This window comes from Brassica napus, chromosome A7 (assembly GCF_020379485.1).
Source record: "Brassica napus cultivar Da-Ae chromosome A7, Da-Ae, whole genome shotgun sequence".
In the NCBI taxonomy this organism is placed as follows: Eukaryota; Viridiplantae; Streptophyta; class Magnoliopsida; order Brassicales; family Brassicaceae; genus Brassica; species Brassica napus.
The window spans coordinates 20,533,181-20,548,918 of NC_063440.1; the positions used below are offsets into that span (position 1 = coordinate 20,533,181).

General features: G+C 39.0%; 1 protein-coding gene and 1 non-coding gene across 3 annotated transcripts; one reads left to right on the top strand and one right to left on the bottom strand.

Annotated features, from left to right (window-relative positions):
- Nucleotides 1-8,802: 8,802 nt before the first annotated feature.
- On the top strand, nt 8,803-12,663 carry LOC106430139 (protein SAR DEFICIENT 1). Of its 2 annotated transcripts, none has more exons than XM_013870915.3 (7): nt 8,803-8,996; nt 9,258-9,333; nt 10,142-10,700; nt 11,515-11,675; nt 11,782-11,970; nt 12,057-12,153; nt 12,233-12,663. In XM_013870915.3, the coding sequence occupies exons 1-7, from the start codon at nt 8,908-8,910 to the stop codon at nt 12,457-12,459; spliced, it is 1,398 nt and encodes a 465-aa protein (XP_013726369.1). In that variant the 5' UTR covers nt 8,803-8,907; the 3' UTR covers nt 12,460-12,663. The 2 variants fall into 2 exon arrangements, with proteins under 2 accessions (XP_013726369.1, XP_048591754.1); XM_048735797.1 differs by having other exon boundaries at nt 8,966-8,996; nt 10,130-10,700.
- Nucleotides 12,664-13,059: 396 nt separating this feature from the next.
- LOC106430156 lies at nt 13,060-15,708 on the bottom strand. The gene is made up of 2 exons (XR_002653210.2): nt 13,545-15,708; nt 13,060-13,389 (listed from the first exon to the last, which is right to left on the bottom strand). It is a non-coding gene; the product is annotated as an uncharacterized LOC106430156 (transcript).
- Between the last annotated feature and the right edge of the window lie 30 nt (nt 15,709-15,738).

Here is a 15,738-nt window from a genome sequence, read left to right on the forward strand (position 1 = left end):
TGTATATTATGATTCGCTAGTTGATAACAGTACTGGTTGATAATCGTATTACTCAACGTATTTTTATAAAAAAAAAAATAGTAATGTTAGATAGCTTAGAGTGAAACTCAAAACTAATATTCAAAATTCAGCACAGATTTTTGGATAAATTAACTTAAAATAACCTTATAAGTGGAAAGTTATACGTATCTTTAATTGTACTTATGAGGCTATATGACTACATGTTTAAGATTTACCAATACAACGTCCAAAATTAAATACTTAATCAAAATAAATTATTACTTACACACTGTACATATATATTTTCAAAGCTTATATATAAAGAATGTGGCTTAGTAACAAAAATTGCGAAGGAGAAAGGTACATTCCAAGAAAGAAAGACAGTTTCATATATTGTTCGGGATCCCTATATTGTTTCATTTAGACTCACGACTCTTCCTCACGCCCACTTACTCCATTTCATCTTTGGTTTTAATCTCATTTCAAAGCTAGAAAATGGAATATACTCAAAATCATAATGAATTAAAAGTTCAATTAGTATGAAAATGTCAAAATCAACAATCTACAGAGTTTTTTTAATTAGCCACCCCAAAAGAGGATAGCAATTGAGAAATGGACTTCTCATCGATCAGACTATATCAATTTCAATAAATGGTTATTGTTATGTACTCTGAGTAATGACTATCATGACAAAGACTATGAAACAATACCATAAAGCTTATAACGCCTCCAAGAATATTTTGAAGTTAACCAAGTTGCTTTGGTCTAGTGGTATAGGAGCTCCAGCTGGAGTGCCCGCCTCTGGGTTCGAGTCTTGACCACTGCGGAATTTACATATGGGCTGCAGCATCCGAGACCGAAGACCGTTATACGGTGAGCCACATGGTGATGCCCTGGCAGCGTTCATGTTCACTTCGGTTTCTAGTCTGGACCACTTCGGTGGGGTCAGGATAATCGGTTAGCAAAAAAAAAGAATATTTTGAAGTTAAGAAGAAAAAATAATAGTTTTGATAGAGACTTAACAGAGTCGACTGAAAGCTAAAAGAACGACAAGTTTTTTTAGGAAGAATGACGTTTGAAACTGACCCGACAAGAAACTACCCGAGAAGAACAAATCAATTCAACGAACCTTCTTTGAAATGATTCACTTTACCCTTTATATATAGTTTAATATTGGTGTTACAAAAAAAAAATATATATAGTTTAATATTTAATGAACCCATAAGAACTTGGATGATAACTTTACTGACGCAAAACATTCTACACTAAAAAACGATTGCTAGTTACAAAATTTATGGTTAATAGTAGCAATTCAATTATTAGAAAATATTGGGAAAACCCCTACAAGATAGGTCGATGAAATTATTTCTGTATGTTTCGGTGTTTAGTCTTTAGTGAGTGATTGTTATCCCGTTTCTCCACTCTCTCTCGGGCACTTCTTCCTAGGTTGATTTGTACTAGTGCGGTTTAGCCTCCCACGGTTTGTTTCATCCCGGTTTTTTACCTGTTTTGGTTATGTCTGGGAAACAACCAATCTTCTGATCTTCTCACCAACCTGGTTTCGTTTCTACTTTTAGTAAATTTTCAAATCTCTATACTGCTCTGAAGCTCAGCTACGCGCCCTCCACCGGCGGAGGCCGGAGAGGCTCCCTCCAACCAACCCAAGCAAGATGTTGGCAACCACTTCCTGGTCAGCTATGAACACCGGCGTTTTCCAACGATTTTACTAACTCGGGGAAGAGTCGACGGTAACTCCTCTGTCCCAAAAGCTTCTTCGCGTAGGCTCCGACGTCCTGAGTCCTTTGTTTCTATCTGCATTTCGGGTTTCTCCCTCACCACCTAAAGTCCTAAAGCTCTAACGTTCTCGACTTCCAAGACGCCGTTTGTAGAGACCACGTCCCAATGGCTCGACGTTTCTCCGCTGAGGAAAAGGGTAAAGCCCCCGCAGGTAACCCCTCAGGCCCTCCAAGACTCAGACTGCGGGCCCCTGATTTCGATCCATCTGAGCTTATCAAAGACAATATGCTTACCCTGGTGGGTCGTCTAACCAACCCAAAAGAACAAAAGATGAGCCTGGTGCTGCCCTATCTGGCTAAGACATGGAATCTGGTGGGTTCATCCTCTGGCTCAGACCTTGGCAATGGGTGTTTTCAGTTTCGTCTCAACTCTGAGGGTGATCTACGGGAGGTTCTCAACAACAGACCTTACCAGTATGGTCGATGGATGGTCATAATCCAGCGGTGGGAACCGATAATCTCCCCAAGTTTCCCGGCACAAATCCCCTTCTGGATCTCTCTAAGAGGAATTCCTCTTCATTATTGGCACGAAAAGGTCGTCCGTAACATAGGTTTGGAGTTGGGGGAACTCGAAACATATGAAGTTACAAGATCCTCAGCTCGGGTCAAAGTACTGGTCGATGGTTTGAAGCCATTGATAATGGAAGCTGCTATGGATTTTGATTCCGGAGAGGAAAGTATCATCACTCTAGACTATGAAAAGCTTGGAAACCACTGCTCCATTTGCTACAGACTATCTCACCTCCAATCTCAATGCCCAGAGAGGCCCCCTCCAGCTACTAATGAGAAGACAGATTCCAACCCGCCAACTCATTCACATAGACAAGAAATTTCGACCTTTCCTCGACGCACCTCCCAGGAACAAAGTGCCCCTGCTGCTAACTACAACAGACCTTTCCAACAAAGGCTTGACTGTCATGGCAAACCTTTTGGAGATAGGGTCTCTTCTGCCTCACTTCGCCCCCCGGGGCCGAGAAACAAAATCGCTGCAAACTTAGACCAACCTCGACCTTCTTTGGAACGTGCTAAGACGCCAGACGCAGAACAGAATGAACAAAGCTACACCTCTCCACCATACACAAGGAGAAGAACCAGCCAAGCTGTTGATCGTGGGAGAGATAACCGTAGGGAGCAAAACCATCGATCCCCTAACCTGCAATGGCGACCCAAATCACCGGTACTCAACCAGGAGGTCACTCCACCTAGTGCCCCCTTCATCCCACATACCTCTGTAGAGCGCAACTTGGATGTTGCAGATTTTCCTCCTCTCCCGGTAATCCCTTCAAGGGAAGAGGTCATGGAAGAGCTTCGAGTTGTCACTCTCCAATACATGAACTGTCCAGATCCTGTAGAGAGAGAAGCAAGGAAGCAAAGGGTCCTACAGAGTGAGCTAAATGGAGTCGTGGAGGAAACGGCAACCCACATACTGCAAGCTTCAACATCTGCAGCATTAGCCAGCTTAGCTGCCCCACAAACACTCAATCTTCCAGAATTCCCTATCCATGAAGAGGGTCCTGCGGATGTTCCAGAAACTCATACAAGGAAACGGGGCCGCCCTCCGAAAGTTCGAGACAATAGAAATGTGATCAGGCTTAGTCCAAAATCGTATTCTGGCATGGGTTCAAAGAAAAGAAACTTGGTTCGTCTCCAAGCCTCTCCAGGATCGACTTCGCGAGTTTCTCGCCAATCACGAACCTCTACTCGACAGAACAGGGCATCAACGACAAGTAATGCTCCCCCGATCGTTTTAATACCAGCTATCTCGAGACAGCAGACGGATTTTCCTCTGCTAACTCCCGATCTTCCTTAGCGATACTGAGCTGGAACTGTCGGGGGCTGGGGAACCCAATGACAGTCCAGCATATTAGGGAGCTTCGTCAGCAAGCATCTCTAGACATCATATTCCTCATGGAGACAAAGAATCCGGATCCCTTTGTTCTCAAAGAACTGAACTTCCTCGATTCTGATCACCATTTTCTTGTCCCCCCAGCCAGGCCAAACAGCGGAGGACTCGCCCTATTTTGGAGACAAGACATAGACCTGCAGATTATCTCCTCTTCTAAGAACCTCATTGATACTGTAATTTCGTATAAAGGCGCTACAGTCTATGTATCCTTCGTGTATGGTGAACCTGAAGTTTCTAATAGAAATATTATTTGGGATTCGCTGATTGATCTGGCTCAGACAAGAACTTCTGCTTGGCTTTTAACGGGAGATTTCAATGAAATAGTAGATAACAGCGAGAAATCCGGAGGCCCGGAGAGGGCTGAAGGTTCTTTTGGCGCGTTCCGAAACATGTTAGCCAGCTGCAACCTCTTCGATCTCCAACATTCAGGAATTAGCCTATCTTGGAGAGGCAAAAGGCGGACTCACCTGGTGTACTGCAGATTAGATCGATCACTTGTCAACCCGGCTTGGTCGGATAGCTTTCCCTCCGGAAGATGTCAGTATCTAGGTTTTGAAGCGTCTGATCATAGGCCCCTAATCACGGTCTTTGATTCAGCTAAGCGCAGGCGGAATCGTCTGTTCCGCTTCGACCGTAGGCTCCGAGATAATGAAGAGGTCAAGGAATTGATAGCGAATACCTGGAACTCCAACCCAGAGGCTTCCGTTAACTCAAGACTGGCTCAGTGTCGTCGAGCCTTATCAACCTGGACAAGAGAACAACATTTCAACAGTAAGGAGAAGATCAACAAGCTGAAGCAGAATCTGGACGAGGCCATGACTGACCCCCAGGGTAATGATGATCTCATCGCCTTACTAAATGCTGAACTTATGCTGGCGTATAAAGCGGAAGAAGAATTCTGGCGACAACGGAGTAGAATTATGTGGCTTTCACTAGGAGATAGAAACTCTGGCTACTTCCATGCTGTGGCCAAAGGACGAAAAGCCCGTAACAGAATGTCGGTAATAGAAGATTCAAATGGCATTGCCTACTATGAAGAAGAACAAATCGCAAGCCAGATCACTGCTTACTTCACAGAGATTTTCTCTTCGCTCAACAGTGATGCTACTGAAGGAGACACGAGAGAGATTGTAGGCTCAGCCATCAGGCCAAGCGTCTCAGAGTCAGCAAATGCGAGACTAAGCGCCATACCTAACACTGCAGAGATTAAAACCGCTTTGTTTCTCATCCATCCGGATAAAGCTCCTGGGCCGGACGGATTTTCAGCAAGTTTTTTCCACTCTAACTGGAGTACAGTAGGCACTTCACTGATCCGGGAAATCCAAGCTTTCTTCCGAACAGGCCTTCTACCGACTGTCACCAACGTTACCTATGTCAGGCTCATACCAAAGTCCACAGGCGCCAAGCTCGTTTCAGACTACCGACCGATAGCTCTTTGCAACGTTGCCTACAAAGTGATCACAAAAATCCTCTCTCTCAGATTGAAACCAATTCTCCAAGATATCATCTCTGAGACACAGTCGGCCTTTGTCCCAGGGAGAGCCATATCTGACAACGTACTTATAACCCACGAGATCCTCCACTCTCTCAAAACATCGGAGGCCGTTATCCGATGTTCCATGGCTGTGAAAACAGACATGAGCAAAGCCTACGACCGTTTAGAGTGGCGTTTTATCGAGGAGGTTCTGACACGTTTTGGCTTCGCAGCCCCCTTTGTGCACCTGATCATGCAATGTGTGACCTCAGTATCCTATTCCTTCCTAATCAATGACTCAGTCCACGGCAAGATCATCCCGTCTAGAGGGATTCGTCAGGGAGATCCGCTGTCCCCATATTTATTCATCTTATGCGGAGAAGTGCTCTCCGGGCTGTGCTTAAGAGCTCAGCGCAGCGGACATCTTTCAGGACTGCGAGTGGCGATACCTGCACCGCGAATAAATCATCTTCTTTTTGCGGACGATACTATGTTTTTCCTTGGCACGGACGACCTTAGTTGTATCTCTCTGATGGAAATTATTCACAAATACAGAAGGTCATCGGGACAGATGATTAATGCTTCTAAATCTTCCATCTTCTTCTCAGCCATGACCCCGCAGGTAATACGGGAACGTGTTAAATCACACCTCGGGATTGAGAAAGAGGGCGGAGTAGGAAAGTATCTAGGACTCCCGGAACATTTCGGTCGACGGAAGAGAGACCTTTTCACTGGTATAGTGGATCGTATAAGACAACAGGCTGCGTGCTGGTCCTCCCGACAACTCTCTCCAGCCGGTAAACTTGTTATGCTAAAGTCGGTCCTAACCGCCACTCCGGCATACACGATGACTTGTTTCCAACTGCCAGTGAGTCTATGTAAGCGCATTCAATCCGCACTCACAAGATTCTGGTGGGATGAGTCCCCGGAAAAAAGGAAAATGTGTTGGGTAGCTTGGGAAACACTCACTGCACCTAAAGCATTGGGAGGTCTTGGTATCAGGGATATCCAAGCTTTTAACACGGCCTTACTCGCAAAACAGTCTTGGCGGATCATCTCGAAACCTGATTGTTTACTTTCCAGAGTTCTTAGAGGCAAATACTGCAGCAAGGTGTCTTTTCTTGAGGTCGAACCTCTGAAGTCTGCATCCCATGGGTGGCGGGGAATTCTTGCAGGCAGAGACCTCCTGGCAACTAACCTGGGTAAAGCCATTGGTGATGGGGAAAGCACTAGAATCTGGAAGGATCCTTGGCTGAGTCCCCTTCTTCCGACCAGACCCATAGGACCTGCAAATGAAGAACATCAGGACCTAGTTGTGGCGGACTTTTTATGTCGAGGAAATACAGATTGGAACATTCAGAGAATCAAGGAAGTGCTACCTAATTATCTGACTGACATACTGAATGTAAAACCGAGCATCATGGGAGTTCCGGACTCGTTTGTCTGGCTAGCATCGAGGTCAGGAGTTTACACTGCGAAATCTGGATATTATGTTGCTGCATCAATGGAGTTAGCTGCTAACAGAGTTGAGGCGAGACCCCTACCAGATCAGAACCTTTACAAATCCATTTGGGCTAGTAAAATACCACCAAAGCTACATCTATTTCTCTGGAAGATAATGCAAGGAGCACTAGCGCTTGGAGAAAATTTGGCTAGGCGAGGCATCCTCAACAACATCTCATGTCGCCACTGCGGAGAACCAGAGACCACAGATCATTTGTTTCTTCACTGTGTCTTCACACGACAGATATGGAGCTCACACATCTGGTCTTCTCCCTTTGACCCAAGGCTTCATGCCACCTTTGCGGAAGCTTTCATCGGTTCAACAGCGGCCACTAATCTGCCACCATTAGGAGTAGCGACTAACCTTTTTCCTTGGATTACTTGGGGAATCTGGACAGCAAGAAACTACTATGTCTTTGAGAATAGAGTCTTCACACCTAAGGAAATCATAGCGAATGCTATCAGATTGGCAAGAGAATGGAGCATCGCGCAAACATCTCCATATTCATCTCCCTCGCCACAGCTCAGCCGAACGCTTCCACCAACTCTGACATCCCCATTTGTAGTATGTTTTACTGATGCAGCTTGGCAGGCTGGATCAAAGAAGGCAGGCTGTGGATGGATCTTCACGGACCACCGGGATGCGTGGTTGAAGCAGGGAACGAGTACCTTCAACTACACTTCATCGCCACTGATGGCTGAGGCTCTCGCCGTCAGAACAGCTCTCCTCAATGCCCTCGAAGCGGGCTATACCAGAATCTGTATTAAATCAGATTGTCAAGCACTTGTTGCTATTATCTCCTCGAAACAACACCCGGCGGATCTCCACGGAATCACTCGGGATATCGAGTTTCTATCTCTCTCTTTTGATTGTATCTCCTTTGTTTTCATTTCCAGAAACTTGAACTCGGCTGCTGACGCCCTTGCAAAATCATCTCTGTACTCTGCTCCCACCAACTAGTTTGCTTGGTTTGGGTTTCATCTATATTATTCAGTGTTCAAAAAAAAAAAAAAAAAAAAAAAAAAGAAATTATTTCTGTATAAAAAAGAGGTTAATAACATATATTTATTTGCTTTAAAAATATATATCCATATATTTCGGACGAGAAAACCAGATATAATAAGTTTAAGTTATTGCAAACTTTGTTTTTGACATAAAATGAAGAAGAAACAAATCTAAACCGAACCTGTCTTTTTTTGTAATTTTCATAATTTTCGGATTAAGTAATACATGAAATTACTAAATAACTGATTTATCATATATATAACATCTTGATTTATCATGAGTATGTTAACTTCTTTGAAAAATGAAAAAGAAAAAAAACTCTTAAATAGTAGTAATAGATTGTGTTTTATAACAAAATTAGCATAAGAAGGAGATTTCTAATATCATTTATTAAAGATAAAAACAAATACATTTTACATATTTGAATTTAATATTTAATGATTAGAGTTTAAAATTTAGTATTTATAGAGGATGATAATGTGATTAAGGTGTAGGAGTTAGAGTATTTTTTTTGTTAAATATTTTCTCGCGAAGAATTTTGCGCAGAGTAAAAAAAATATATTATTTTTTTGGTACAACAAATATATCTTTAATTAAATATAATTAATTAATCAAAAATAAATTTAAAGAAAAATTGTTAGTTATTCAAAAAAACAGAAAAAATATGTAAAGTAACATTAAAATTAGACTAACAATATTTTTGAAATAGTAAAATAGTGAAACAATATTTTTGTAAAACAGTGGAAGTAAATGTAGTTTTATAGATTTTTGTCAGTTGGTGTTAGTTTTTGGATAAATTTTAGAAAGTGTAATTTTGAAACTTTGCCAAAAAAAATCTTTAAAAAACGGACCTCGGATCTATCAGACACTCTCCACAAGAATAAGTAATCAAACTTAATATCAACCGTTAGATATAAACCCCAAAGTGGATGATCACAATCATCCACTTGTTAACACATAAAACTTTCTCTTTTGGGGTTGACGTCAAAAGTCTCCCTATATATGACGCTATTAAAAGAAATTTCGCTTCTACTTCATTATTTTGCCACTTGCCAGGTTATTTCCTTTGTCGTTCTGCGAACTTTCTTTATTTCCATATAAACCAACCATATATATCATGTTGCCCCTTTAGATTATTATCAAACATTTCTATCAACAGAATAGATCAACCCTAGATTTGATCGAAGCTCTCTCTCTCTCTATCTATCACTACACCTATCCCATGGCGGGGAAGAGATTAATTCAAGATCAAGAATCAGACCAAGAAAACAAAACGGAGAAAAGGATGAAATCACTACCACTCTTTGGCTCGTAAATTTCCTCAAAACTTCTTGAATATTTTCGTTCTTATATTGGTTATGACTAATCATATACAACCATAGTTTTAGCCAGGAAGATGTTCATTGTTCAATATATATACATATATATATATAAGTAAATATGCGTGTGTGCTTTTATTTTATGTATATAGTCTCTTCCTCTTCCTCTCTCTCTCTCTTGTTTTTTCTTCTTCTATTGATTCATTTTCTGATAAGGTTTTTGTTACTTCCCCCCTCCCCCGCCAAATTCCAGTGTATTTGGAGCATTGAATACTGAGAACACCATGAAGAGCCTTTCGTCAGCCCTAGAGCCTGTTCTGAGAAAAGTTGTAAGTACACTTTAATTTCACTTCTTTTTAATTATAAATACTTGTTTTCTGTTAATACAGAAATATGACAATATTGTATGTTAAGTAGCGTTAGGTTCATATGCATGACTATAGTTTAAAATTGATAATTCATAGATTTATGTAGATAGTAGAGAACTGGAGAATTTATCAGATTATCAAATTAAGAGTTAGAGGTACATATCTACCATGTTTAATCAAATTGAGACTTAAGTAACAAGTATTCCATGCATCCATATATATGTACATATATACAAATATACAGAAGTCTAGCATTGACAACGCCTAATATGCGAGTTGGAAGTTGATAAAATAAGAAAGATTTGATCTTCTGTCTACCGATACATTTACGTACAGCACACACACACACACATATATATATATATATATACTAGCATATATACACTATTAATGTATCATAACTTCATGAAGATTTAAATAAATACTTTCAAAGTTAGAGATCTTTTTAGAATTAGTGACGAGATCTACATATAGATAGGGCTACAAATTTTACATTACTTCCACTTTACAAATAATGTTTTAGAATTATGATTTTGTCACGTTGGATTTTTTTATAGAAAAAAAATGCTTAGCAAGATCTTTTATATCTTTTTGAAGCTTCTCATGTACTAATACAGTAGAATATGTAGTGTAGTAAACCATAGTAACAACAGATATAATATAAACTTTATTTATTTGTGTGAGGAAATATTAAACGGAAAATCTTCTATAAAACATATAAAAGTTCATCGTAAGAGTATTTTATAACTTGTTTTAGTGATGGAAACAGGTAAGACAAGAAGTAGAATATGGAATAAGTAAAAGACTTCGATCATTATCTCGGTCACCGTCGTTTTGTGTTGAAGCTCGGGAGAGTATTGCTCCGACATTAAAGCTAATGTTTGCAAAGAATCTAAAGAAACCAATATTCACGGGAAGTAAAATCATTGACGAGGACAACAATCCACTTCAGATCATCCTTGTTGATGACTCAAACAATGATCATTCCATCGCTCCGGTGAATCTCGACCGTCGTCCGATCAGACTAGACATCGTTGCCCTTCATGGAGATTTTCCTTCGGGTGATAAGTGGAGTAGTGATGAGTTTGATCGTAACATCGTCAAAGAAAGGGATGGTAAAAGGCCGTTACTTGCTGGAGAAGTAACTTTGACCATGAGAAACGGCGTTGGAACTATTGGAGATATTGAGTTTACAGATAACTCTAGTTGGATTCGTAGCCGAAAGTTTAAAATAGGCGTGAGAGTTGCGAAAGGGAGTAGCGATCAAGGCGTTGCGGTTTGTGAAGCGATGACCGAAGCATTTAATGTAAGAGATCATCGTGGAGAATGTAAGTTCCTTTTCCTGATCTTTGCTATAAGTTACCCTAACTAGTCATTATTAACAAAGATAATTGTGCATATACTTTGGCTTTTATAGATTCATTGATTAAAAGCACTCCACTAGACATGTGATCGTAACATATCATCACAAGAAACATGTTTCCATTATCTTTGACCTAACCATATATGATTACACTATCAATCACACACCCTTAATATATAGTTCTATGCAACATATGTGCAATAGAAATACATCAAAGTGATATTTTTTTGTCAAAACTTATTGTAATTGATATTTTAATTTTTTTTGTCACAAACTATTAATATTCATCAAATAATAAACGGTACATATATAGTATTTTATCTGTTTAAGAATAATCTTAGTTTTACTAACTAAAATTTATATTAAGAAATAAGTTACATCAAAGTTGCTGTCTTTGGTCGAATTATTTTGAAATCTCTAGTTGTTCTAGTCATGATGTCTTTTCTTTACAAATAGTCTGATTGTTTTGTCTCCACACAAACTAACATTAAAATTTTCAATTTGTGTGCCATTGACAAATTGAACTTATTTGCGGTGTGGACCAAAAGCAAACAAGTGTCAACTTTATATAAATGCAACAAGTCTTAGTCAATGCTTACATATATTATGGTTATGAACCATTGCTTATATTAAATTACTAATACATCGTGAAATCATATTTCCCGAAGCATAAGCAGATATATAAGGAATAAAGTACATACATAGCGACAATCAAATAATACAAGTTTAAATCAATTGTATTAATAGTTTTTGTTTTGTACTACTTGGGGTTGGTGAAGTGTACAAGAAACATCATCCACCCATGTTAGAAGACGACGTGTGGCGACTAGAGAAGATAGGCAAAGATGGGGCCTTTCACAAGAAGCTCTCTGCTGAAAACATCAACACTGTTCAAGACTTTTTGAAGTTATCCGTCGTTGACCTCGACAGACTCCGTCAAGTAAAGCTATTAATAATTTAATTTGTCTTTATTATCTATATACCTATCATGTTTTTGTGAGAAATTTGATTGTCTGACTAATAAGGGTTTGTTTGTTTGGTTACAGATTTTGGGCCAAGGAATGTCTGATAAAATGTGGGATGTCACATATAAACATGCTCGAGAGTGTACATTAGGAAATAAGTTATACATTCACAGAGGACCTAACATTTTGTTGACCTTGAATCCAATATGCGAAGTGATGGAAGCAGCGATCAACGGTCAGGTGTTTTCCAATGAAGAAGCGCTGAATCAGGTATATATCTTTCTACTTTGAATTAGAAATCATCTTTTGAAAAAAAAATGTGTTTTTATTTCGTTAATGGTAACATTTGGTTGCAGCTCAATATTAAGAAGCTAGCTCGACAAGCTTACTCAAAGTGGGATTTCTTAGAAGTGATTGAAAGAAAAACGAACGAGGTTCCTCTTTTGACACAAGGTAATTTGAAATACAGTTGTTAGTACAACTATTTTTAAAGGTGGTCATAGTAAGTTATAATACAATTTTGGTCATATAGGTCATACTATGGACCAGCAATATGGTGCAAACCACTACCACACCATTGAAATCAACAAATCGTATCAACAAAACGGATATGCTCTAGAGAGATCTCCTAACAATTTGGAGATGATAAACGAAGGGTATATTACGACCACTCCAATGGAATTCGGTGTATGTTTCAACGTTACCGGATCTTCGTCCCAAAGTCATATGAACCCTTTCGAAAATCCTCATCTACGTTAGTATTGGAACACGAAGCCTGTTGTGCCTTCACACGATGGTTAAACTCTTTCCAAATAAGGGTGTAATTTATTATATATACAATGGTGAAAACATGGATTATATATATATATGTGTTATGTGTATCTGTAGATCATTGTTGTATAGGAATGTGTGAAATTTCAAAAAGAGTTAACATTTTTAGCTGAATGGTATTATAGTTGTTTACATTTTTCATGTTTTGACAACATGATGCAGTTGTTTTTTAACCATTCAGAGTATTAATCAAAGTTTTACGTTTTACGTGTTTGAAAAATAACCATTCAGAACAAGTTATTACTAATTTTTTTCTCCCGCTATTCCTTCAGTCTACTATTCATTCGGATACAATTTATCACACCAATCACCTATTGAATTTGATTAATGAACCATGAGAAATGTGTAATAGACAACTAGTGGTGACACAAGAAATCAATAACAGAGGAGGGTAACTTTATGATTCATGAAGGCCCCTCAAAAGCATTGAGTGAAGAAGATGTGTGTAGTAGTAGTAGTAGGTAGCCTTTGGGTAAGCCGTAAGTGTGTGATAGTGTTCATATTTCTTTCATAAGACTACAGCTCAAGAACACTCGATAAGGCTATATATTTCAAGAACCACTCGATAGTTAAAACATACAGAAAAAAAGAAAACAATCGCAGATGTTTTAGTATTGATCCATCTTCCAAAGGATTTGAATTATTATTATCTTAAGCTTCTGCCAAAGTTGTTGCCAGATTCGTGCCGAAGCTCCTTGACAACAGCAGCTAGAGCCTCAGGGTTAAGACCAAGATCACAGAGAGCTATTAGAACAGACAAGGTATGTCGATCGAGACCAGTGTCCAAGATGTTCGACATCCGAAACACAAGCTCCAATGACTCTCTTGCAGTTTCAGCTGCCTCTTGATCCATTTACTCTGGCCACAAAGATAAATCAAATTTCATTTCCAAAATATACGAAAAGATTTCTACTTTTTATATCATGTAACTGAACAGATCTCATGTCGGAGATTATCGACAATCGAATGCTCAAAAGTTAAATTGGATCCCTATAGAGTCAAAGGAAACAAACCGATTATGCAACGGAGACGATGAACGGCGACGAATCTGAGATCTCAGAGCTTGAGAGTTGAGAGATAAAAGAGTCGATGAAGGAGGAGACGAAGTGAATGCGTAAACGGGCCAGAAGTTAGATTGCTAGATATTTTTTTTAAAAGCCCATTAGGCCTGGTTCGAAGAAAGTTAAAGAAAACCACTTTCGTCTAAGTTGAGTGATCAGGACCTAGCTTAAGGCCGATTAGTTGAAATTATAAGAACGTTTCTTTTGACTAATGTATCATTTTCAAACAAAATATAAACAGAAAAAAGTAAGATTCTATTATTTTATTTCGTGTTAGATTGTTCTTGTGAATCACGACTAAAATAATTTGGCAACCTAAAATAACAGTATTATTTGTCGTGGAGTTTTTGGGCCATGCTCCGAGGAGAATAAAGTTGAGAGTCTTGAGACTTTCGAACTCTGGTTTTGCACCTAACAGTCTTCCACGATTTTTCATTTTTTATTTTTTATTCATCTATTTTCCATCAAAACCGGACCAATATTCTTTGGGTAATTGTGTTAATCCAAGTGGCAGGTTTTGTATAAAGAAATTTACAGATTCTTTTCAGTTTTGTGGTCAGCATAATCAAAAACCTGTGACCCTCTAGTGCATCCTGTCGTCTTTCTTACATCGAATAAATAAAAATTGAAATATAGCTCTGACAAATAAGAAAAGTAAAAGTCATGAGAGACCTTTTCTACATATACAAGCAAAGACAATAAGATTTCCACCTTTATCTTCGTGGCAAAAGTGAACATAATGAAAAAAATTATTTACCTTACATACTTCTCTCTTCTTTATTTTCTCTCCCTTCTCTCTAGAATCTTCTGATCTCAGATCGTAGACTTTGTTCATCGGCTCCGGTGGCTCTCTTAGCACCGGAGCCGGTATCTTTTTCTTATGTCCTTTTCGTTTAGTTTGTTTGTGATGTAAGGGGATTTTGTTTCGACGCAAAATCATTCGGTGATGCTTTATTGATGCTGTCAAAATTCTTTTGGCTGTGATTTAGTCTGGTTAAGCGGCTAGAGGTTCTGGATCTTATGGATCATTGGAGTGGCTTGTCCTTTTGCCTCTCTTGTCGTCTCAATCTAGTTCTAGATCTGTGGTTCAACTCAGTTTTCCCTTGCATGCTCACCGTTTGATCTCAGATTTAACAATGATGTCTTTATGGTGATTGTTTCTAATCTTGATCTGCATGGCCTTGTTCTCCGTGGCTTCTTTGGATCTTGCCGGATTCGATCCTTCCTACTCTTGTTCGCATGAGATTGGTTTGTTCGGTCAAGATCGTAACCGCTCCTTGTCATTTCCCATGAGATCTGGTCGTGATCTCGCTTCTTTGACTCGCTTCTCATTAGGCGCTCCACCGTCGCTCTCTGTCGACTTCGCCGTTCGGAAGTTGGATCTCGAACCGTTATCGGTTCTTTCCTTCCGGTTTGGAAGCCGTGCTTGATTATTCTACGCTTATTCACTATAGGTGGGTTAAGTTATCAACACAGTTTTGGTAACTCTTGTCAGAGGCCTGGAGGAGTAAGGTTGATTTATGCGATTGGGTTTGAACTTCATCATTTGGACTGCATCTGTCTCGTTTATATTTGTTACGTCGTTTCATTCCCCTGTGTTTAGTTTTACTTGTCTTATGTTTCTATCTTGTTTCCCTTTGATAGGGCTTACTTTCCAGAAGCACTCAGTTGCTTGCTGGCCTAGTTTCCAGAAGTACTCGTTGCTTGCTGGCTTTGTATCTTACAACCGCATTCCACCATGTATCTCATCTTAATAATATAATTTTAGTGTTTAAAAAAAAAAATGAAAAAAATTATTTAAATCAAGTCAAATATTGATGCTTTGATTGGAAGTAAAAAAAGAGTTAATTAGCTCAGTATACACAAATCTAAAATGCTGGTAAGAGATAAGAATCTATTGAGTGAACAAATTAAATAAATATCTATTTACCCTCCTGTACCTCAGTTTTTAACTGTTTTTAAGTTTTGAAAAACTCTCAAGACACTAGTTTTTATTTTTATTGGCTTATACATTTTCGCATTTTAAAATCTACTTATATAATTCAAATATACTGTATATTTTTTTGTTGGTAAAGTATTTATAAGATTTTTCTTATCAATAATGATGTTCTAAAAAACTGACGAAAGTACAAACCAAACACTAGTT